The following is a 23,994-nucleotide window of genomic DNA, read 5'->3' as shown; positions in this document are numbered from 1 at the left end:
CTGAGACTTCTAAATATTTTACCGAGATGGCAAGCCTGCCACTATACGAGTAAATAACGGACTTAAACACATTTCTGCACATAATACAATATGCACGAGACAACAGAAAATAATATTCAAAGAAATCTGTAGAGCGCCGCAGCATTCTGTTGATGCGATTCTCTGAGCAACTTGTCACATCAACTGAAGTGAAAAGAAATAACAATGCAGCTGAACAAAACGAAATTAACAATCCATAATTGCATGTTTATAATTTACTGTGGTGGAAAGCAATTATTTTAACTTACCAAACAAGTGTAGAAAATACGCAACAGACTCTCAGAAGGAACCACGTTGGACTGAGAAAAGATTACAATACGTTCTATTTAGAGAAGCATTACATCACCCCTCGGTGACGTCACGTGGGATTCCTGAACTTCTGAATCATCGTGGGCCGCTTGGAGGCGGGCTGTTGGGGCGAGCAAGGCAGAGTTTGCAAACTGCTGGACATAAGGTACGTATGGCACAAAACTGAGAGGGTACACCACTATCAACTTGCACCAATACTTATTGAAACGCTACCTTATACAAATGGGTATTCACGTCTTGTTAGAAAAAAAAACTGATCAGCCGGAATAGTGGCTGCTTTTAACATGGTAAATAAAGTTTACATTTGAAATTGATATTTAATGATTTAATATACAGTAGTATAGTAGACCGATAGCAATTTGATTCATCTCCACTTACCCAAGTTCACAAACGCAAGAAAGTTAGCCTTGAATAGCAGACTTGGACCTTGTTTTGAAGAGAGCGCAAGAGAGAAAGAGAGAGATAGATAGAGATAGAAAGAGAGAAGAGAGAGAAAGAAAGCTAGACAGAGGGAGAGAGTTTATTTCACTTTTGTTTATTATCTATTTCACTTGCTTTGGCAATGTTAACATGTGTTTCCCATGCCAATAAAGCACTTGAATTGAATTGAATTGAGAGAGAGAATGTTCTCCTCTCTCCATCCTCTACCTCTTAATAATGAATAATCATGCTGCTGCCTTGAGTAAATAAATAATTGGAGGCATTATATCGACCTCTAAGTGTTGGATTTAAGAGATGCTGTTACACAGACAAAGAACAAGTGAGATATTTTTCCAGAAGTAATGCTAGGTAGGCTAGAGGTAATGTGATGCAGGGGAAATCAAGGACAGACAAAACATCATCCTGGTTCTACCATCAAATTAAACAACCATTTGTCTGTAGAACATCATCCTGGTTCTACCATTAAACTAAACCATCTAAACAACCATCTGTCTGTAGAACATCATCCTGGTTCTACCATCAAACTAAACAACCATCTGTCTGTAGAACATCATCCTGGTTCTACCATCAAACTCAACAAACTAAACAACCATCTGTCTGTAGAACATCATCCTGGTTCTACCATCAAACTAAACAACCATCTGTCTGTAGAACATCATCCTGGTTCTACCATCAAACTAAACAACCATCTGTCTGTAGAACATCATCCTGGTTCTACCATCAAACTAAACAAACTAAACAACCATCTGTCTGTCAAACATCATCCTGGTTCTACCATCAAACTAAACAACCATCTGTCTGTAGAACATCATCCTGGTTCTACCATCAAACTAAACAAACTAAACAACCATCTGTCTGTAGAACATCATCCTGGTTCTACCATCAAACTAAACAACCATCTGTCTGTAGAACATCATCCTGGTTCTACCATCAAACTAAACAAACTAAACAACCATCTGTAGAACATCATCCTGGTTCTACCATCAAACTAAACAACCATCTGTCTGTAGAACATCATCCTGGTTCTACCATCAAACTAAACAACCATCTGTCTGTAGAACATCATCCTGGTTCTACCATCAAATTAAACAACCATTTGTCTGTAGAACATCATCCTGGTTCTACCATCAAACTAAACAAACTAAACAACCATCTGTCTGAACAACATCATCCTGGTTCTACCATCAAACTAAACAACCATCTGTCTGTAGAACATCATCCTGGTTCTACCATCAAACTAAACAAACTAAACAACCATCTGTCTGAACAACATCATCCTGGTTCTACCATCAAACTAAACAACCATCTGTCTGTAGAACATCATCCTGGTTCTACCATCAAACTAAACAAACTAAACAACCATCTGTCTGTAGAACATCATCCTGGTTCTACCATCAAACTAAACAAACTAAACAACCACCTGTCTGTAGAACATCATCCTGGTTCTACCATCAAACTAAACAAACTAAACAACCATCTGTCTGTAGAACATCATCCTGGTTCTACCATCAAACTAAACAACCATCTGTCTGTCAAACATCATCCTGGTTCTACTATCAAACTAAACAAACTAAACAACCATCTGTCTGAACAACATCATCCTGGTTCTACCATCAAACTCAACAAACTAAACAACCATCTGTCTGAACAACATCATCCTGGTTCTACCATCAAACTAAACAAACTAAACAACCATCTGTCTGTAGAACATCATCCTGGTTCTACCATCAAACTAAACAACCATCTGTCTGAACAACATCATCCTGGTTCTACCATCAAACTAAACAAACTAAACAACCATCTGTCTGTAGAACATCATCCTGGTTCTACCATCAAACTAAACAACCATCTGTCTGTAGAACATCATCCTAGTTCTACCATCAAACTAAACAACCATCTGTCTGTAGAACATCATCCTGGTTCTACCATCAAACTAAACAAACTAAACAACCATCTGTTTGTTGAACATCATCCTGGTTCTACCATCAAACTAAACAACCATCTGTCTGTAGAACATCATCCTGGTTCTACCATCAAACTAAACAACCATCTGTTTGTTGAACATCATCCTGGTTCTACCATCAAACTAAACAAATTAAACAAACTAAACAACCATCTGTCTGTAGAACATCATCCTGGTTCTACCATCAAACTAAACAAACTAAACAACCATCTGTCTGTAGAACTCATACAGACTCTTTCTATCTATGGCACTTCTCCATGTTTATGTCAGGGGGTGGTTTATGCACACATTAAATGGATGACAGACAAGAGAGGTGCTTAGTGATGGATATGGACAAATGAATTGCCTGTCACTTGTACAATGATCATCCCTTCTCCCTAATTCTGTCACTGTCTTAGATACGGTCATGTTTCCAGACAGAGCAGTGTTGTGTTTCCTCTACTCCGGTGTTATTTATTTCAGTTGTTAATGTAGGAGCCAGGAGGATAGTTAAATCACGTCATGATCTTGAGTCTTATTCATGCAACTGTTTGCAGCTATCCTACATTTCATCACTTCATCCTCTGAATTCCACTTAGCATTTTTCTTTAGAATGTGACATAGGCCTAAAGAGACATGAAATGTGATGACATGCAATATTGTCTTTAAAAAAGAGTCTACAGACAGCCCTCCCTAACAGTGTATCAAGAGTTATTATAATCATAATGTAATTTAATAGAAAGGCCATTAAACAATGTAACCACCACTACTACCACCACCAGGATCATTGAAATTTAAGCCTCAGTTCAAACTGACCAAAGAAATAAAACAGACATCTGGATGGTGAAAAATCATGCAGGTTGGAGGTTATTGTGACCTGCTGGTGGCGGCTTGTAGGCTGGGCTGGACTGGGGCGCTGGGCTGCTAGGCTGGGGGGCTGGGATGCTGGGCTGGACTGCTAGGCTGGGGGGCTGGGCTGGACTGCTAGGCTGGGGGGCTGGGCTGGGGGGCTGGGATGCTGGGCTGGACTGCTAGGCTGGGGAGCTAGGGGGCTTGGAGGCTGGGCTGGGAAGCTGTGGGCTGGGAGCCTGGGGGGCTGGGAGGCTGGGCTGGGGATCTGGGAGGCTGGGCTGGGGAGCTGGGAGACTGGGCTGGGAGGCTGGGCTGGGGAGCTGGGAGACGGGGCTGGGTTGTTGGCTGGCCTGGCTGGGTGTGATGTCTTCCCTCCTCCCCTCTCCTCCTTTCCTCTGTCCCAGCCTGGGGATTAATGACTGTCTCCTCTCCTCAAAGAGAGAGAGATGTCTACCGCTGCACCGTGTCGTCCAAGATGGCCCAGCCAGACTCAGGCAGCAGCATTAAGAGGTCTCTGTCACAGAAACAATAACGGCGACTGAAACGCCTCCATAACTCAGGAACCTCTCCCGCCTGGCTCCTTTAAGAAGAGCTTTAATCAACGTTTATGACACCCCTTTGTCCTTTATTGCCTATATATTTCCAGAACAATCCAAACATCATATCCCCGGAGAACGGGACTATTAACGGTAAAAGAGGCATACAGTGAGGGGTCGTTGACCTCCACTAAAGGAGATTTGATCTATATTGTACAGGACGTGGTTTTATCCTTCGTCCTCCTCCTCCTCCTCCTGAATGTGTGCTTTGCTTTCCACAGTGCTTTTGAATGGGATCACCTTGGAAAGGTTTCTTAGTGCACACCCCTATGAAGACAGTGGTGTACTGTACTGTTTAATACCTGGGCAGGGCTGTGGATGGCTTCTCTGTTTGATCTTGTTGATGGAATGTTACAGTGTCAGGGTGTTTACCTCTTACCATACCTTGGGAAATGATGGCTGGTTTGTGCCTGCAGGGCTGGAAACATTGGCGTTAGGCTTTATGTAATACTGTAATGCACTACATAGCCTTTCCTCTGTACAGTCCCTCAATATGGCAAAGGCTACGTCCCAATGGCACCATATTCTCTTTAAAGTGCAATAATTTTGACCAGAGCCCAGGTCAAATGTAGCACACGACATAGAGAAAGGGGGCCATTTGGGATGGAGACAATGCCTGTCTTAGGCAGAGCCAGGCATTTACCTGTTACTGTAATACTACATAGGCCTACGTAATATATTTAATGCATCATCTGTAGCTACGTTGATGTTGACTAATGTCTCGGTGCGCTGCAAAGGTACAAAGCGAGGGAATTCATGAGTTTTTATGTCCCGACAATAGAAGGTTATGATATGAGAATGTCATGTTTATAATATACAGTAGTATTAGGAAGACATTGAAGATTTAGGATATAGCAGCAATGTTTTGTTTGTTGATGAAAAGTTGAGGCTTGTACAGAACCATACAACCTTAATGTGTAGAGTAATGATATCCAGGTACGCACATAATGATGTCATTAGCAAGTAACCAACTGTTTGTTTTCGCTTGCTCTTTCAAGAGATTCAATTTCATGTGAGGACATATTGTAATTGCTCGCTGCGTTGAAAATGCAATATTTGAACTTGGTGTGTAAACTCTGAGCTGCCCTTCCAGCACTGATAACTAGGCCAGATTACACTTGATAAATAAACACAACGTATGGATTTGGAATTTAAACAAATACTGGGTTCCCAGGAGGCCTTCTGCTCTGTTAAATCTGTGTGTCTGATACTTTCCTCCTAATGCTTATTTTGAGGGGCTTTGTGACATCAGAAGCTTCTCTGTCTAGCCAAGATATATGGTTTTGCATGAACAGGCCAGGTCAGCATTGTAAAATAAGTCTTCTCACCTCAATGGGACTTCCTGAATAAATAAAGATTGAACACAAAATAAAATAAACATGATTTCAACAGTCATAGAGCAGTTATGGACCAGAACCATGGGAGAGGGATTCAGTAGAGACATCCATACGGATATCTGTGGAAGTTCTGATTCCCAATCCAATACTGACAGTAGTCTGTCTACCCCACAATACCACATAGTATAGAACTAGTGTGTAGGTTGGTTTGCCAGAGGTTCAATGTCTTCACTAAATCTCTGATGCAGAAAATCACACATAACTGCTATGACCTCATCCGCTTTTATGAGCTGTAATGAATTGCGCAGTAGTGAATGATGTCTGATTAGTAGCAGCTTTACTCATCAAGAACGACCATGGATAAATAGCCGTGGAGACTGGAGAGGCAACAGTGGCAGCATTTCATATGAAAGCCTTTGACTCTCTCTCTCAAACAGTACAGGGAGATGACTGTGATGTCATTATGCCATGATGCTTTCACTGTAAAGATCCCACACTACTCAGCCCAGCAGCCCTGGATTGTGTCCCAAATGACACCCTATTCCCTATATGGGGTTCTGGTCAAAAGTAGTGCACTATGTAGGGAAGGGGCCTGGTTAAAAGTAGCGCACTATATAGGGAATAGGGTGTCATTGCAACCCTGGAAAAAACAGGTTTACCAGCAGCAAGCGCGATGCTGCCGGTTCTGATGCTGCCTGGGCTGGGCCGGTGAGGAGGACCCAGTCCATTACACCACCACCGGGCACACAACCAGGGCCAAGTCACGTGCCAAAGAACGTGAAAGGAAAAAGTAAGGAGAGAAGGAGAGGTACTGTAGCTTAGGTAGGAATGGATGGAAGAGCTTTACTTACTTAATGAACCCTTTTCTTTCCTATGTGGAACATAAGGCTTCCATTAGAGAGCACTACTGCTGCCGATCTCCTGCCTTTTTGGTGATAGGTTTCTATGACAGACCACAGTCCTTCCTCACCTCCTACGTACGGTTCTGGATGGAAGGGTGGAGGAGGGGAAGGTACAGCCTGGTTTATTTATTTTTCATGTTTGAACTGACGTGAGAGAGAGCCCATCAGATGTGACAGGGCCTCAGGCCTGCAATCTGAGGTAGACTTCAGATGCCCCTTTTTTCCCTGTGGATCGCTGTGTGCACTCATGGTCAAAGTTATGAACTGTGTCTGTATAACTTTCTGTTGACAACAATGTATTATCTTTCTGAAAACAATACATATGAAAACAATGCTGATCAGGCCTTATGTAGGGGATGCCAGTTTCATAATAATCCTTAATGTATTTAGTCAGTCCTGTAGGAAGCTTTCGCTAGGTAAGGGCCCAATGTCTCTTTTACTAGTTGTTTTAGTTTTCTGTCACACACTCCCACCCTGTGGTCATTACCAAGAACTGTACAAGAAAGAAGTGAATGAAACATATTTGAATCTCTCTTAGATGTCTGTCAAACACACACTTATACACACAGTGAAAAACAAAACTATAGCATGAAAGAAAGAGAAAGTTAGCCACTACATGTAAACATAAACAACAATATTGTAGAAATATGAATACATAACTGAAAGACTAACCTCAATAGAGGCCAGGTTCAATACTGCTTGGACCCATGGGGGTCCAAACATGGGGGTCCAAACACAAACTGCAAACAAAAATACATTACTGCAGTGGCATAACTTTCTAAGCAATAAATAGTATTTTTGTTTGAATAAACAAACAGTGATAATCAAAACAAACAGATACATTAGTGTCAAATTTACCAGGCTTCAAACATTTCTTCAAAAAAGCATTGGCACTCATCAAAATGGTTCTCATAGCAACGATCACACACAGCCACTACACATTTGTCTACTGGACAGTTTTACCTCGAGATCCTAGTAAATTGTTCTAATTCCAAATTCTATGGAACAGACCATCTTTGGTCATCATCATTTTCACATGCTCAAGGGACTTGGAGGGAGGCACTTTGACGTCAGCAAATAAGCACATAAAGATACTTTTAATCATGTCTCTCATACATTGATGATGACCATAATGTGGTCTTGACACAAAAAAGAAAACAGAAATGGGATATTGTGTTCATTAGCCAGGAGAGATATTATGATGTAATTAAAGACACACTGAGTATACCAAACATCTCAGAACATCCTTAATTTGTCGGGGCATGGACTCTACAAGGTGTCCAAAGCATTCCACAGGGATGTTGGCCCATGTTGACTCCAATGCTTCAAACAGCTGTATCAAGTTGGCTGGATGTCCTTTAGGTGGTGGAATATTCTTGATTCACACTGGAAACTGTTGATTGTGAAAAACCCAGCAGCGTTACAGTTCTTGCCACAAACCGGTGCACCTGACACCTACCACCCCATACCCCGTTCAAAGGAAGGCACATGTTTTTGTCTTGCCCATTCAACCTCTGAATTGTCTCAAGGTATAAAAATCATTATTTAACCTGTCTCCTCCCCTTCATCTACACTGATTGAAGTGGATTTAACAAATAACATCACACCTGGTCCGTCTGTGATGGAAAGAGCTGATGTTCTTAATGTTTGTATATTCAAGATGAAGAAAATGCAATGACAAACAAATAAAACAACTGAACACATACTGTCATTTATTTTGGATCAGTTATTTACTGTGGCCAAAGTATAAAATAACTGCTTGAATTAATTGGCTAACTTAGTCTACAATGTTTCCATAAAATACATATAAATTACTGGTATAATGCAACTTTCTATTTCTTCAAATGTATCCGTTTGATAGCTACATTCCTCACACGCTCACAAAAAAATATAGATATTTTAGATATTTAAAAATGTCGTTTAGGATGGAATAAAGTTTAAACGTCGTTTGTGTTTTAGGTTTGGAAAGTGACGAAATCATCGCCTTCCACGCGCCCCTTTAAATGAGATCTGCGCGTGCCTCCAGCTGAACTCAGCCGTTGAATTTCAACTCAAAAACCGTTGGCTGTCTTTTTCACCTCCAAGTACCGTGCTATTAGCTAACGTAAGCAAATAATTCACAATTAGCTAGATATTAATTCGCGTAATATATTAGGGAAATATATTTCGTTTTCTTGTAAATGTGGCCAGTCTCCGACCGCAACATTTATTTTTCTAGTAACGTCAGCTAACGTTGCCAGCATAGCAGTAACAGTAACGTTAGCTAGCTAAAATTAGCTAGATGTTTGCTGTTTTGACGAAATTTCAGTTTGCTAACTAAGGTTTTATGAACAAAAAAATTGCCAAAGCCCCATGCTTGCTACTTTACTAAATGTCAATAGCGTATTGTTGTCAATTAGCTACTATAGCTAGCTAACATTAACGTTACCATTTCGTTTTCAGGATGGAGAGAGGATTCAACTTCAAGCTGTTGGTGCCTCCTAGAGTCAACCCAATCCCAGGACAGGTTTCTACCGTCAAACCACAAGAAATAGTGGAGGATGGGGGATGTTTCATGCAAACTTTGCAGCAGGTACCTCAGCTTTATGTTTTGTTTGAATTAAAATTGTTTGGTATTTTGTCAATATGAATGACTTTACACTGATGTGCTACTTCAATTCTTAGGGTTATAATAAATGTTTGGACAAAGAATCAAACATACCGTTTCCCTCTATGAATATGGTTGTGCCAACAAAACCCACCAGATCAGGTATTTTATTACCATATGCATTATACTTGTACAAATTCATATGGAACTTTAATTTCAGAAATCCCTTTTTTTTTTTACATTTAGGGCTGGTTTGTCAAACCCAGATACTGCATTGAAGGTGTTTTTTAGTCAAGGAAATAGGGATAGGCTAAACCGGTCCCTACAGTTTTGTGCAAAATGTATATATTCTGAATCATGAGTTGCACATGCATCTCGAGTTAGAATTATTTTCTCATAGATTTTCTCTCCCCCAAAAGATGTATTCAAGATGAAAGTTGTGCCACCAATGGAAAATGAAGAAGTAAGTAAACTTAGTTTGGTGTGAACACAGATGAAAACATAATGGTATGTGATGTGACTTGGAGCTGGTGGGACGTGGGGGAATAAAACTGCTATAGAGAGCAGAGGGGGATGTTTGCTTTGCCAAGCCCCTTGATTCCTGAAGTTTCCCTATACATTCACCTGTTTATATTACACCAATGAGTATCAACAAGAGTGGGTCTTTAGAAAACAACTTGGGGTGTTCCAAACATTAATTTCTGAAAAGCCGTGGTCACATCAACTTTAGCACGCCACAATATTAGAGGTTGACCGAGTATGATTTTTCAACGCCGATACCGATTATTGGAGGACCAAAAAAGCCGATACCGATTAATAGGTCGATTTTTATAATGTATTTGTAATAATGACAATTACAAGAATACTGAATGAACACTTTTTAAAACTTAATATAATACATCAATAATATCAATTTAGCCTCAAATAAATAATGAAACATGTTAAATTTGGTTTAAATAATGCAAAAACAAAGTGTTGGAGAAGAAAGTAAAAGTGCAAAATGTTTTTTTATTTTATTTTTCCTTTATTTAACCAGGCAAGTCAGTTAAGAACAAATTCTTATTTTCAATGATGGCCTGGGAACAGTGGGTTAACGGCCTGTTCAGGAGCAGAACGACAGATTTGTACCTTGTCAGCTCGGGGGTTTGAACTCGCAACCTTCCGGTTACTAGTCCAACGCTCTAACCACTAGGCTACTATGCTGGCGATGTTAGCTAGGCAAAATGTGCCATGTACGAAAGCTAACGTTTAAGTTCCTTGCTCAGAACATGAGAACATATGAAAGCTGGTTGTTCCTTCTAACATGAGTCTTCAATATTCCCAGGTAAGAAGTTTTAGGTTGTAGTTATTATAGGAATTATAGGACTATTTCTCTATACCATTTTGTATTTCATATACCTTTGGATGTTCTTATAGGCACTTTAGAATTGCCAGTGTAACAGTATAGCTTCCGTACCTCTCCTCGCTCCTACCTGGGCTCAAACCAGGAACACAACGACAACAGCCACCCTCGAAGCAGTGTTACTCATGCAGAGCAAGGGGAACAACTACTCCCAAGTCTCAGAGCGAGTGACGTTTGAAACGCTATTAGCGCGCACCCCGCTAACCATTTCACATCACATTGTTACACCAGCCTAATCTCGGGAGTTGATAGGCTTGAAGTCATGATCAGCAGAGCTGCTGGAAAAACGCACAAAAGTGCTGTTTGAATGAATGCTTGTGAGCCTGTTGGTGCCTACCATCACTCAGTCAGACTGCTCTATCAAATCATAGACTTAATTATAATATAATAACACACAGAAATACGAGCCGTAGGTCATTAATATGGTCAAATCTGGAAACTATCTGTTACGTTCTGACCTTTATTTCCTTTGTTTTGTCTTTATTTAGTATGATCAGGGCGTGAGTTGGGGTGGGCAGTCTATGTTTGGTTTCTGTTTCGGCCTAGTATGGTTCTCAATCAGAGGCAGGTGTCGTTAGTTGTCTCTGATTGAGAATCATACTTAGGTAGCCTGGGTTTCACTGTTGGTTTGTGGGTGTTTGTTTCCATGTCAGTGTTTGTCGCCACACGGTACCGTTTCGGGTTTCGTTTCTTCACGCTTTCTTTGATTAAAGTTAGGGACACCTACCACGCTGCATCTTGGTCCGATCCTTACTCCTCTTCAGACGAAGAGGAAATCTGCCGTTACACTATCATCTCGAAAACAAGACGTTTATTCTTTCAGTGAAATATGGAACCGTTCCGTATTTTATCTTAACGGGTGGCATCCATCAGTCTAAATATTCCTGTTACATTGCACAACCTTCAATATTATGTCATAATTACGTAAAATTCTGGCAAATTAGTTCGCAATGAGTCAGGCAGCCCAAACTGTTGCATATTGTGTCACTTCTCTTGCGTTCATTGCACGCAGTCAGGGTGACTGCGTGCAATGAACGCAAGAGAAGTGACACAATTTCACCTGGTTAATATTGCCTGCTAACCTGGATTTATTTTAGCTAAATATGGAGGTTTAAAAATATATACATCTGTGTATTGATTTTAAGAAAGGCATTGGTGTTTATGGTTAGGTACACGTTGGAGCAATGACAGTCCTTTTTCGCGAATGTGCACTGTATCGATTATATGCAACGCAGGATATGCTAGATGAACTAGTAATATCATCAACCATGTGTAGTTATAACTAGTGATTATGATTGATAAAGTTTAATGCTAGCTAGCAACTTACCTTGGCTTCTTACTGCATTCGCGTAACAGGCGGGCTCCTCGTGAGGCAGGTGGTTAGAGTGTTGGACTAGTTAACCGTAAGGTCGCAAGATTGAATCCCTGAGCTGACAAGGTAAAAATCTGTCGTTCTGCCCCTGAACAAGGCAGTTAACCCATCGTTCCTAGGCCGTCATTGAAAATAAGAATGTGTTCTTAACTGACTTGCCTAGTTAAATAAAGATTGAATAAAGGTGTAAAAAAAAACAATTTGCCAAATCAGCGTCCAAAATGACAAATTTCCGATTGTTATGAAAACTTGAAATTGGCCCTAATTAACCGGCCATTCAGATTAATCGGTCGACCTCTACACAATATACAGTGCATTCGGAAAGCATTCAGACCCCTTCCACTTTTCCACATTTTGTTACGTTACAGCCTTTATTTTTTTATTTTTTTTATTTCACCTTTATTTAACCAGGTAGGCTAGTTGAGAACAAGTTCTCATTTGCAACTGCGCCCTGGCCAAGATAAAGCATAGCAGTGTGAACAGACAACACAGAGTTACACATGGAGTAAACAATTAACAAGTCAATAACACAGTAGAAAAAAAAGAGAGTCTATATACATTGTGTGCAAAAGGCATGAGGAGGTGGGCGAATAATTACAATTTTGCAGATTAACACTGGAGTGATAAATTATCAGATGGTCATGTACAGGTAGAGATATTGGTGTGCAAAAGAGCAGAAAAGTAAATAAATAAAACAGTATGGGGATGAGGTAGGTAAAAATGGGTGGGCTATTTACCGATAGACTATGTACAGCTGCAGCGATGTATTAAATAACGTTTTCCTCATCAATCTCCACACAATACCGCAAAATGACAAAGCGAAAACAGGTTTTTATATTTTTTTGCAAATTTATTAAGAATTCAAAACTGAAATACCTTATTTACATAAGTATTAAGAACCTTTGCTATGAGACTCGAAATTGAGATCAGGTGCATCCTGTTTACATTGATCATCCTTGAGATGTTTCTACAACTTGATTGGACTCCAGATGTGGTAAATTCAATTGATTGGACATGATTTTGAAAGGCACACACCTGTCTATATAAGGTCCCACAGTTGACAGTGCATGTCAGAACAAAAACCATACCATGAGGTCAAAGGAATTGTCCATAGAGCTCCGAGACAGGATTGTGTCGAGGCACAGATCTGGGGAAGGGACCAAAACATTTCTGCAGCATTGAAGGTCCCCAAGAACACAGTGGCCTCCATCATTCTTAAATGGAAGACATTTGGAACAACCAAGACTCTTCCCAGAGCTGGGCGCCCAACCAAACTGAGCAATCGGGGGAGAAGGGCATTGATCAGGGAGGTGACCAAGAACCCGATGGTCACTCTGACAGAGCTCTAGAGTTCCTCTGTGTTGATAGGAGAACCTTCCAGAAGGACAACCATCTCTGCAGCACTCCACCGATCAGGCCTTTATGGTAGAGTGGCCAGACGGAAGTCACTCCTCAGTAAAAGGCACATGATGGCCCACTTGGAGTTTTCCAAAATGCGCCTGAAGAACTTTCAGACCTTGAGAAACAAGATTATCTGGTCTGATGAAGCCAAGATTAAATGTTTTGGCCTCAATGCCAAGCGTCACGTCTGGAGGGAACCTGGCACCATCCCTACGGTGAAGCATGGTGGTTGCAGCATCATGCTGTGGCAATGTTTTTCAGGGGCAGGGACTGGGAGACTAGTCAGGATCAAGGGAAAGATGAACAGAGCAATGTACAGAGAGATCCATGATGAAAACCTGCTCCAGAGCGCTCAGGACCTCAGACTGGGGCGAAGGTTCACCTTCCAACAGGACAATAACCCTAAACACACGGCCAAGACAACTCATGAGTGGCTTTGGGACAAGTCTCTGAATGTCCTTGAGTGGCCCAGCCAGAGCGCGGACTTGAACCCATTCAAACATTTCTGGAGAGACCTGAAAATACCTGTGCAGCGACGCTCCCCATCCAACCTGACCAATCTTGAGATTATCTGCAGAGAAGAATTGGAGGAACTCCCCAAATACAGGTGTGCCAAGCTTGTAGAGTCATACCCACGAAGACGCTAAGCAGTAATCGTTGCCAAAGATGCTTCAACAAAGTAAAGGGTCTGAATACTTATGTACAGATTTGCATTTTTAATACATTTGCAAACATTTCTACAAACCTGTTTTTGCTTTGTCATAATGGGGTATCGTGTGTAGATAGATGAGGGAATAAGAATAAAAATACATTTTAGAATAAGGCTGTAAGGTAACAAAATGTGGAAAAAGCCAAGGGGTCTGAATACTTTCTGAATGCACTGGAAGCCTAGATCAGAGGTATTCGAAGTCAGAGTCATGGGGGAATTGGAGTAGGGTCCCCCCAATTAAAATAATAATAATAATTTTGGGAGGAACAAAAAATGAGTACAAATTATTGTATGGGACAACATACAAACATTTTTTGGGAAAGATACATTGATAAGAAATATGAACATTTAATGAATTTAAGGTTGTTTGTTGATGTAAACATTGAAATTGACTGATTTTAAGGTTGTGTCATCAGATTTGGGGAGGGATGGGATCACCAGAAATTCTGGCTAAAGATATGGGGTCCCTTCTGAAAGAGTTTGCGTACCACTGGCCTAGATAGATAACACATTGTACAACTCACCAGCAAGCCAATATTAGTTGAGTGTTGATCTCTGGTGGACAGACTACAGAAACATAAATGGTACCGTAGGTCTGTCATGATACAACTGGTTGCGGGAGATGGTGAGCAGCATTATTTCCGGTCCTTGGGTTTTTTGTCACCGGTTATTTGGAAAAATCAAGATTTGGTGTGGTGTGTCGAATTTCGGAAGGGGAGGGGACATTTGACCCATAGACTTACCCGTAACTTGCAAAGAGAGAGGGTAGAGCTCCTCGTTCTCTCAACACTTCTTTACCCAGAACTTAATCGAGCATCTGATCAATTACGCAAGACTTTAGTTCTGGGTTAACCGAGATTAGTCGCATGTGAGCAAATTAGCCTTTATCTCAATTCTCAGGAGCATTAGTTTTACATAATAGGCTGTGATTCAGAGGAGACTGGAGGAAATAGCTATAGGAGGACGGGCTCATTGTAAAGACTGGAATGGAATAAATGGAACGTATCAAACATATGGAAACCACATGTTTGACGCTGTTCCATTGATTCCATTCCAGCCATTACAATGAGCCTGTCCTCCTATAGCTTATCCCACCAGCCTCCGCTGATGTGATTATGCATAGATTATGCTGTAGAGTTCTGACATGTGTTTTCTAAATCTTCTTAGACCAATTGCAAACCCAGTCAGCTGTATTCAAAACTGTTTGAAGAAGTTCAGAAAGTAAAGTATTGGAAAGTCAAAGTGGACTCAGAGGCAGTGCAAAAAGACAGGAAGCTGCAAGAAAACAAAAGAACAATTGAAACCCAACGTAAAGCCATTCAGGAATTGCAGGTATGTACCTGTAAATGTACAAATGTGCCTATTGAAAAGACAGAGTAAAAATGCTAAAGTCCTTTAAAAAAAAAGTATTATTATTATATATCCTATTTTTCCTTTTCTTTATGTTTTAGTTCGGAAATGAAAGCCTCAGCATAAAACTAGAGGATCAGATCAGTGAGAATGATGATCTACAGAACAAGTATGTATTTGATTATAACATGATACTGTCACTATAGATTGTATCATCATTCTGTTTTTTTCTGTAATGTTTATTTTTCCAACAGAAACAATGCAACACGGAACCTATGTAATATACTAAAGGATACGTTTGAAAGATCAGCTGAGAAAATTCATCTATGTGAGTAAAACATGCCGACTACTCAGCCTAAGTGTACATACTAGTTGCCTGAATGCGAAATGATGACATTTTGTGGTCTACGTTGTCCTATGTTCTCTTAGTTGAATCTGAAAGAGAGGAAACCCATCACTTGTTCATGGAAAACAGTGAAACTATTCAGGTAAATATTATAATTTTCTGTTCTTTTGATTAAAATAACATAATTGATTTGTTATCTTCATTAATACACCATGTATGGCGTCAGTTATATGATGCTAGTGAAGAAGAATATTTGTTAAAACATTTTTATTCATTGTTATAGAGGATGAATGCTGCCTTTGAAAGCCTACGTATTCAAGCAGAAACTGACCGCCTTGAAATGCTGAAAGGTATATATACTTGAAATATATCATCATCAATGCACTTGTATTGTGTTGTTGTGAACATAACACTCGGCACTTTACACAGTATATAAAAAGAGAACAATAACGCCAATGATGTGAATATTTTACAGTTAAAGAGGATTTGGAAGAATTTGCCGTTTTAAAGGAGAAGTTTGAGAAAGAATTCAGTATGAAAGAAGAAGAGGTTGGTCTGACTGAACATGAGTAGAGTAATGGACACCCTCTCTGAGTGGTTTTTAAAACACATTTTCGGTAACCTATTGTTGTCACAAACAATATGAACAGTATTTGGCGTTGTGTATGTAGACTATGGAAACTGAAAATGTCTCTTACAGGTTGTGATACTTCAGATGAAAATGAAGGACAAAGAAAAAGAACTTCAGGCAATCCTGCTCAACCTCCATGAAACCCGAGAGAGTTGCAAACGGTTACAACAGGCAGCACGTAAGATGGGCACTTTTTGTTCATTGATTAGGCCTAGGTCTTAAGCCCTATTTGGACAGGACTAGTATTACTAGAGACGTTGATTATGTAATTACCCCAGCATGTGCATTATTCCAGAGGATGATTTGCGTAGGATGTTTTTCCAAACAGCCTCCTATAATTCTTTTTTTTTCTTCATTCAAGGTGTGAAAATATTTAAAGGTCATGTCAAGATAGTAGGCTACATTGATAACTTGTGCTTGGCTGCCAACATGTGTAGGTGCCCTCATAATATTTAAATTGAGGAAGTGTGATCAAAATCATTATTTTAGAGATCCACGGTAAAAGTTCCTCCTAATAAAAATGCCCCGCATCCTGCTGATATGAGTTGCTGAACAGTAGACCTATTTGCACTTGAGATGCGTTTATGGATGAGAAAGTGAACTTGCCATGTCCAACAAAGTTAACCTCAGTGGATCGGGGATGCTTTGTGTTCTATTGATCTACTGCCTACTACATCAACAGCCAGGGTTTCTTTAAAGAGACAATCAGCAGTTGAAACACTAACAATGCCTTCTCCCGCCCCTGTTTTGGTAAAAAAGCTTAGGGATGGGGTTGAAGAAGTGTAACCACTCTCAAATCCATAGACAGAACAATGGATGCTTAGTCTGGGCATCCATGATATCAACATTATAGTTGTAATCATGTTTTTAGGCTATGTAGTGTTTGTTTACATTTACATTCTTTACAAACAAAGTAAAACAAGCTTATATTTTTGTTTTTGATGTGGTACGACAGTAGAACTAAGCTCATGAGTCATTTATAAATTATATTCTTCAAGAATCAATGGCTACATATCAATAATTCACAAATCTCAAAATGGATGTAGCAAATGCAGATTGCCCCTTTTAATAAGCTTATAACTGCAATACTTTTTTATTGCGTATTTAGGCTTAATTAAACTGATGCATTTGACAATGTTCAACTTCAGTTCACTGGCACAAAAGGTATAAACAAAAGTATTCACTTTGAAAGTTGATAAAGGCAGTTAAATGAAATATACACTGTATACAAAAGTATGTGGGCACCTTTACCCCCCCTCCCCCGTTCACAAAGCGAGGTCCATACAGAAATGGTTTGTTGAGATCGGTGTGGAAGAACTTGACTGGCCTGCACAGAGCCTTGACTTCAACCCCATTGAGCAACTTTGGGATGCATTGGAACGCCGAATGCGAGCCAGGCCTAATTGCCCAACCTCACTTACTCTTGTGGCTGAATGGAAGCAAGTCCCTGCAGCAATGTTCCAACCACTAGTAGAAAGCCTTCCCAGAAAAGTAGAGGCTTTTATAGCAGCAAAGGGTGGGATCAGCTACATATTAATGCCCATGATTTTGGAATGTGGTGTTTGACGTGCGGGTGTCCACATATTTGATGTGCAGCACTTTGTTTTAAGCTTCAATTGATCAAATCAGTTCTATGTTTTCTTGCTCAAACTGCAAGCAATACCTGTCAAACTCTAATGTCACGGAAAACACAGTGATGTCGATAAGAACAAGAGTCGTAATATCAGAGGACCTTGGTTATTCTGGCTGGAATTGTTACTCTCCTGCCATGGCAGATTCAGGACTAAAATTACAGATGTGGTGTTTTGTTCTTGTACACAATTACATTACGCTCAGTAAAATGAATTCCATTCGAATAGGTCTTGGTGAACTTTTAAATCCATTTCATGCATTTTACTGGAAGTGAAACTTCCTTACTCCTGTATAATATCATATTTTACGACAAGAACATAACATCTTATTTCCTTTGACAGAACAACACCAGGAAGCCCTTCAACGTTCCAAACAAGAACAAGAATCTCTGTTAGAAAGTCTGCAAAATGCAGAACAGCTCAATGAAGAATGTGAGGTTAGTATGTTGTTTTATACTCCAATATGCTATTAAAAAGTATATTTAAAACGCAAGTTATGCAGTTCATCATGTATAATCCAAGGAGGCATATGTTTGTCATTTTACATTCTAAGTTGTTATATATCTTCATGTGGCTGTGGACAGTACATAATGGGACAATGGAAAATGTGCATTGTTACTTTAAATCTCTATAGGAAAGTAGAAAAGCTATTGCTACAGCATTAGAGAGCAACAAAGAGGAGAATGCAAAGGTTATTGCCAAGAAAGACTCAAGCTTGGAAGAGCTCAACAAAATAAAAGATCAACAAGCAGACAAGCTTGTACAGATTCAGGCCACAGCCCAGGAATTTCAGACATCATTAACAGTTGAGATACAGAGGTGGGAAATTAATAGAGGTACTATTTTATCCCCTGTTTGGTGAACCCCAAAATGGTAATCAAGATTCTTATATTACTTTGAATGTTAACTTGTTTCTCAGGGCAAAAGAACTTGAACTGAAGCTTACGGCAGTCACAGAGGAACTTGACAGGAAAAACCTTGAATTAGGTAAAGTATTGCTCGGCTTCGCCTCGTACTTGCGACTGTGCTAAAAAAAAAGTGTATCACACACCCTTTCGTGTTACAATTGCATTATTTTTTTGAACATTGACATTTGTTTTTAGCTTGTATGCAACCAGAGATTTAATATAAGTTTTGTTTTCTAGGAGAGATCAAAGAACAGAAAGAAAAGAAAGACAGACAGCTACAAATCCTTGAAGATGAATTGGTAAAGATTATATGTCCCCTATGTTTTGTGAACTCAAATTGGCACTTCCCTCATAACTGTCATGTCTAGTCCATGGTGAGGTTAATGAAAGAGCAATTATTTTACTCTTACCTTTTAGGATGTCAAAAATAAATCCATACAGTCACTAGAGGAAACAATTCAAGTTGTGGAGGCCAGAACATCAGAACTCACCACAGAGCTTGAGGGGAAACATGCTGAAATTCACCAAGTTAAGGTGAGATGATGTTCAGATGATTGTTGTGTAGATACATTTATAGTGCTACTTATTCAGAAGGATATTGTTTGCATAAATCTTATTATCTTTTAATATTGGAATATGTTGTACCCTTCTAGAATAAAGTGGAAACCATGTCTGTTGAAAACATTTTACTGGAAAAGGCTCTTGGAAATGCTGAAACGATGCAAAACGACTTGAAAGAAAAAGCCAATATGACTGAGGTTTCATTCTATTAATTATATTTTCCTTGCACAATATTGGCAATGCATATTTGTGTTTACATGTTTTGTTTGACACCTGTATGTACATAGATGAGTCCAGGAAAGAAATTGTTAATATGTTGTATCCCACAGAGGAAAATAAAAGAGATTGAGGGGCAGTTATCTGCTGCAATGAGAAGAGATGAAAAATCCATCAAGGAGAAAGAGAATCTAAAGACAGACATTGTACAGCATGAGTGAGTCCTTGGATGTTCAAGTATAAAGTATTCAATAACCTGAGGGATAGTTTTCCTCCACGTCTCTGTAAATGCTGAATGTGAATTATTCTCCAGGGTGAAGTATAAGGAGCTATTAGCAAGTTTCAATCAACTGCAGCTTGAGAAGAAGACTATTCTGGAGCAGATTCAGAATGAATCCTCAGAGGCAAACATTCTGGTAGCACAACTTAAGGTCTGTATGAATTGAACATGTGATGCTGTCTGTATAGAATAATGGAGCAGTTTGCTGATAATTCATTCTTGTGTTGTAATGGGAATATTCTTGTCATTCAGGAGAGTGAGGCAAAAGAGATGAAGATGAAGAAGGAAATTGAAAGACTCCAAGAAGAAAACCACCAATTACAGTCAGTTAGAGTTAATTGTTTATAAATCTTTAGTAATGATAGTCATTATACAATGCTGCATGCAGCAACATTCGTTTTTTTTCTTCAAAATCATTCGCCTTTTTCCTGTAGAGAGGAATTGAAATCCTTAAATGCCAAAGTTGAAGAGCAAGGCCAAGACACTGAGAATCTGCAGAAGAAACTTGAAGAAAGTGTAAGCAAATCAACTGTCTATGAGGTTGGAATAATATTGTAAAATTGTGAAAATTATGATAATGCCCCTTTAGTGTAAAAGCAGTTTGAAATGACCATCTGAAATTTCTGCATGGAGTTTTGACCTGCCTGATGTCATCACCATGTGGTAAATTAGTTATTAGACCAATAAGAAAGAGTGTTCCAAACCTCTCTGCCAATAACAATAATAGTTTTCAGTTTCCCCCTCCCTACTCAAACCACTCCCAGATAGTCCTAGCAAAATTCTTGCTTGAGAAATTGCTATTTGCTAAGAAGTTATTTTTATTTTTTACCATTTTATTTAAAACAATCACAGTAAGGTGCTTAATTGTTACCCAAAAAATATTTGATATTGAGATAAAATGTCTGTATTGGAACTTTCAACATGATGTCAGTTTAACACTGTTTTTAAAAAATATTATATGGCCGAGTAAATGTCCAAATCTAAATGCACGTCTGTTTTATTCTATATTCACACTGATGAGTGATAGTAAATAAAGTTCACTATTTTCTGTTTGACTTCATGTCTGTAGTGTGGAGATCTGCAGGCTGAGCTCTCAAAGAAAGATAAACAAATGAAAGCAGTGGAGTCAAAGGTGATTATCAAAGTCATGTCTACACTTTGAATTATTGAATTATCTTATCTTCTTGAAGATATCTTCTTGATAAGATATCTTCTTGAAGATTATCTTATCTTCTTATCTTCTTGAATTATCTTATCAAACACTTTGATTTTTCTCTATAGCTGTCCAACCTGAAGATAAAATTAGAGAGTAAAACTAAAATCCAGGACGAATACCAAAAAGAGGTTTGTGTTGACAAAAAAATTGATTATAAAATGACAAATGAATTATACAATAATATAAACTGTTCAGCTTTCTATAACCTGTTTTTCATTTACTTGTTTGTTCTCAGAACAAAACTTTGAAGAAACAAATTGCAATTGAGACTGCAAAATCCAGTGAACTTGAAAATGAGGTACCGCGTGGCTTTAAATGGTAATTTACAAGTGCAAAATTGTAGTTCAGTTGTGATGCAACTTGGTTTTTCATCCATTACAGATAAACAAATTGAAAGAGGAGTCAGAAAATGTTCAACGATCAAATGAAGAGGAATGTAAAAATTTGCTTGATGACCTTGAAACCAAAGCAACATCTGAGGCAGAGCTTCAGAAAAAGGTGCTTATTGGAAGTTAATAATATGGTACATTCTGGTAGATGTGGCAACATACTTGCTGCACATATTGATCCCTGCAGGTGAAAAAGCTACATCTTACAGCAACAGATGCCATCAAGAGTAAGGAAGATACTGAAATCAAATGTCAGAACAAGATAGCAGACATGGTTGCCTTGATGGAAAAGCACAAGGTAAAGTTATCTTTAGGTCAATATCCACCGCTGTCATCTTGCATGTTGTTTTAAATGTTATCCATGTGTGTTTGTTAACATTTAGTTCTCTGTTGGTATCAGAACCAGTATGACAAAATGGTTGACGAGAAAGATGCAGAGCTTGATGAGAAGAAGAGGAAAGACATGGAGGCAACTGCTAATAGAACATCACTGGTATGCTACAATATAGTAGAGGAATACACATGAGATTGGATTAACTGGGAGCATTTCAGTAGTGTTATACCTCTGCTTCTTGGATATTTTTCTGATTTTTCCTCAGGAATTGGTGCTGTCACAGCAGAACATTGAGAATGACCGTTTGAAGGAACAACTAAAGAAAGAAATGAACGAGAGGGTAAGTGGTCATGTCCCATGCTGACAAAGCTGTGTCAAGTGACAAATGTTGTCTCTTTACTCAGTCATGATGTAATGTTGTGTTGTAGGAAAGCTTACTACAAGAGATTACAGCCCTGAAAAAAGAAAAGAAAATGAGCAGGCAACTGGAGACACAGGATGAACAGGTAGTTATTCAGATATCAGAGCATAACAACAGTTTGTGTTGTTTAAAAGTGTCTGACAAAAATTGTTATTTTACATTTACATTTTTATATTTACAAATTAGCTGCCTGAGCCAAAGTCCAAAGAAGTTAGGTGTTCTGAAACCCCCAAAGTATACTCCTCCGCCAAGATGCCTATGTTCCGTTTGGCAAAGGAAAGTCAGAGAAAGACAAAAACTCTGAAAGCCTCTGTAACCCCATCCCAAACCTCAGAGAAAATAGTTGTATTGACTCCAAACATTAATGTAAGTGATCATGAACTTCTTAAAAATGATTGTGTTCGGGTCAAACATTTTCTGAAATGTTTCTCCACTATATCCATGTGCATCATCACTGTATAATACCTTAGATGAACTGATAGTGTTGATGTGTCAAAGGAAATGGAAAACGAAGCCCCAAAAACTCCATCTTGGAGCTCCATGACTAGAGTTGCAGCAACACCACGAATTAAGGTATTGGAATTGGTTGATTATTTTGTGTGTTGTATTCAATAATGCATAAGTTAGGCTATTCAATAATAAATTATCTGTATGTTGTATGATCACCGTAGAATTGATTAGATGAACTGACATGGTACTGTATGTTTGATGCGTCAAAGGAAACCGAAGCTCTCAGAACTCCATCTTGGAGCTCCACCAATATAGTTAGTGCAACACCACGGATTAAGGTATTGGAGTATGTTGATAGATTTTGTTTATGTTTAAGATTCATTAACTGTGTTTTCATTTATTGACTGAGCCATTCCCCCAGAGGATTCTCTCCATCCTTTTTCTTTGTGAGTGATTGAGTGATTTTCTCCACAGTCTTACAGAATCAGAACTCCTCCCTCCACTGGGAAGTCTGTGCCCTGGGGGATGAGCACCCTGGAGCTTGACCCCAAGTCTGACAGCTCGGAACATAATGATTTATTGGTAAATAATGCTTCAAGATCTAATGAACACACTGCTCGAACTTGGATAGACTTAAAACATTGGATTTGTTCAAACTCAGGATATATTATCATAACTTTATATGCAAGCTATATGGTGTGCACATGCACATTTAATTGTGGAAATCATTTTGCTTTACATATCACTTCTTCTAACTTGGGTCTTTCTGGTTCATATAATGGCAGAGCATTGCAGTTGCAACTGATCCATTCAAGAGCCGCCTGCAGTCAAGTGTCCCAGCAGCACAGAATCAGAAAGTGGACATATTCAGGAAGGTAGAATGAGCCAGCCTTACATTAACACCAAATACTTGACTTACTTGGCAGTACACCCTCTGTATTATGAAATAAGTTGTGAAATACCATATTGTATGGTATAGTCTATACTCTGCAACTTCTAAAATATAGTCTGTAACTTAAAAGTAGTTAATGCTGTGATGTCCAGGTCAGTATTAGTCTGTAATGTTTCAGATCCAGAGCCCTGCCATTCAGAAATCACCTGGGAGTACTTTAAAGCTCGCCGCAATGAAAAGGATGCGGGATGCTGGTTGGACATCTGTCACTGGTGCTGAAAAGAAGAAGAAAAAAACAGTTGAAAAGATCTTTGCATAAAAAGCAAGTGCTGTGCTTTTCAAGATAGACCGTTTTCTGTGTGTCTGACAAATCTGAAAACAGTCTGCTATTTTCATTATACCACTGCTCTCAAGTTCATTCATGTCTATAGTTGTCTGATGCTGGGAAAGCTGTTGACCGAAATAGGAATTTCAAATGCA

At 39.2% G+C, this 23,994-nt stretch overlaps 3 protein-coding genes across 3 annotated transcripts in view; 2 read left to right on the top strand and 1 right to left on the bottom strand.

Annotated features, from left to right (window-relative positions):
• Positions 1–342, bottom strand: part of LOC149984376 (cyclic AMP-responsive element-binding protein 5-like) — a 96,538-nt gene extending 96,196 nt beyond the window's left edge. The window contains exon 1 of the mRNA XM_090221058.1: positions 288–342. The gene's annotated coding sequence lies outside the window, so the exon portion shown is untranslated. The remainder of the gene's footprint in view (positions 1–287) is intronic.
• An 8,035-nt stretch (positions 343–8,377) lies between these two features.
• On the top strand, positions 8,378–19,513 carry LOC149984375 (synaptonemal complex protein 1-like). The gene is made up of 14 exons (XM_090230541.1): positions 8,378–8,522; positions 8,861–8,990; positions 9,083–9,167; positions 9,425–9,468; positions 15,057–15,221; positions 15,341–15,408; positions 15,494–15,567; positions 15,669–15,727; positions 15,869–15,935; positions 16,061–16,134; positions 18,482–18,666; positions 18,767–18,834; positions 18,993–19,289; positions 19,409–19,513. Exons 2-13 carry the CDS (start codon positions 8,862–8,864, stop codon positions 19,121–19,123), a joined length of 1,149 nt encoding a protein of 382 aa, XP_090086667.1. The 5' UTR covers positions 8,378–8,522; position 8,861; the 3' UTR covers positions 19,124–19,289; positions 19,409–19,513.
• On the top strand, positions 19,267–23,860 carry LOC149984374 (synaptonemal complex protein 1-like). Its single transcript, XM_090230540.1, has 18 exons — positions 19,267–19,289; positions 19,846–19,963; positions 20,065–20,135; positions 20,247–20,328; positions 20,882–20,944; positions 21,094–21,156; positions 21,264–21,326; positions 21,410–21,526; positions 21,605–21,715; positions 21,818–21,910; positions 22,017–22,091; positions 22,180–22,257; positions 22,359–22,538; positions 22,671–22,745; positions 22,892–22,960; positions 23,097–23,204; positions 23,408–23,497; positions 23,693–23,860. Exons 1-18 carry the CDS (start codon positions 19,267–19,269, stop codon positions 23,831–23,833), a joined length of 1,620 nt encoding a protein of 539 aa, XP_090086666.1. The 3' UTR covers positions 23,834–23,860.
• Positions 23,861–23,994: the final 134 nt, after the last annotated feature.

Source organism: Oncorhynchus mykiss, chromosome 3, assembly GCF_057628025.1.
Source record: "Oncorhynchus mykiss isolate SJ-2025 chromosome 3, ASM5762802v1, whole genome shotgun sequence".
In the NCBI taxonomy this organism is placed as follows: Eukaryota; Metazoa; Chordata; class Actinopteri; order Salmoniformes; family Salmonidae; genus Oncorhynchus; species Oncorhynchus mykiss.
The sequence above is the reverse complement of the archived record's forward strand: the minus strand, read 5'-3'. Positions and strand labels throughout refer to the sequence as shown.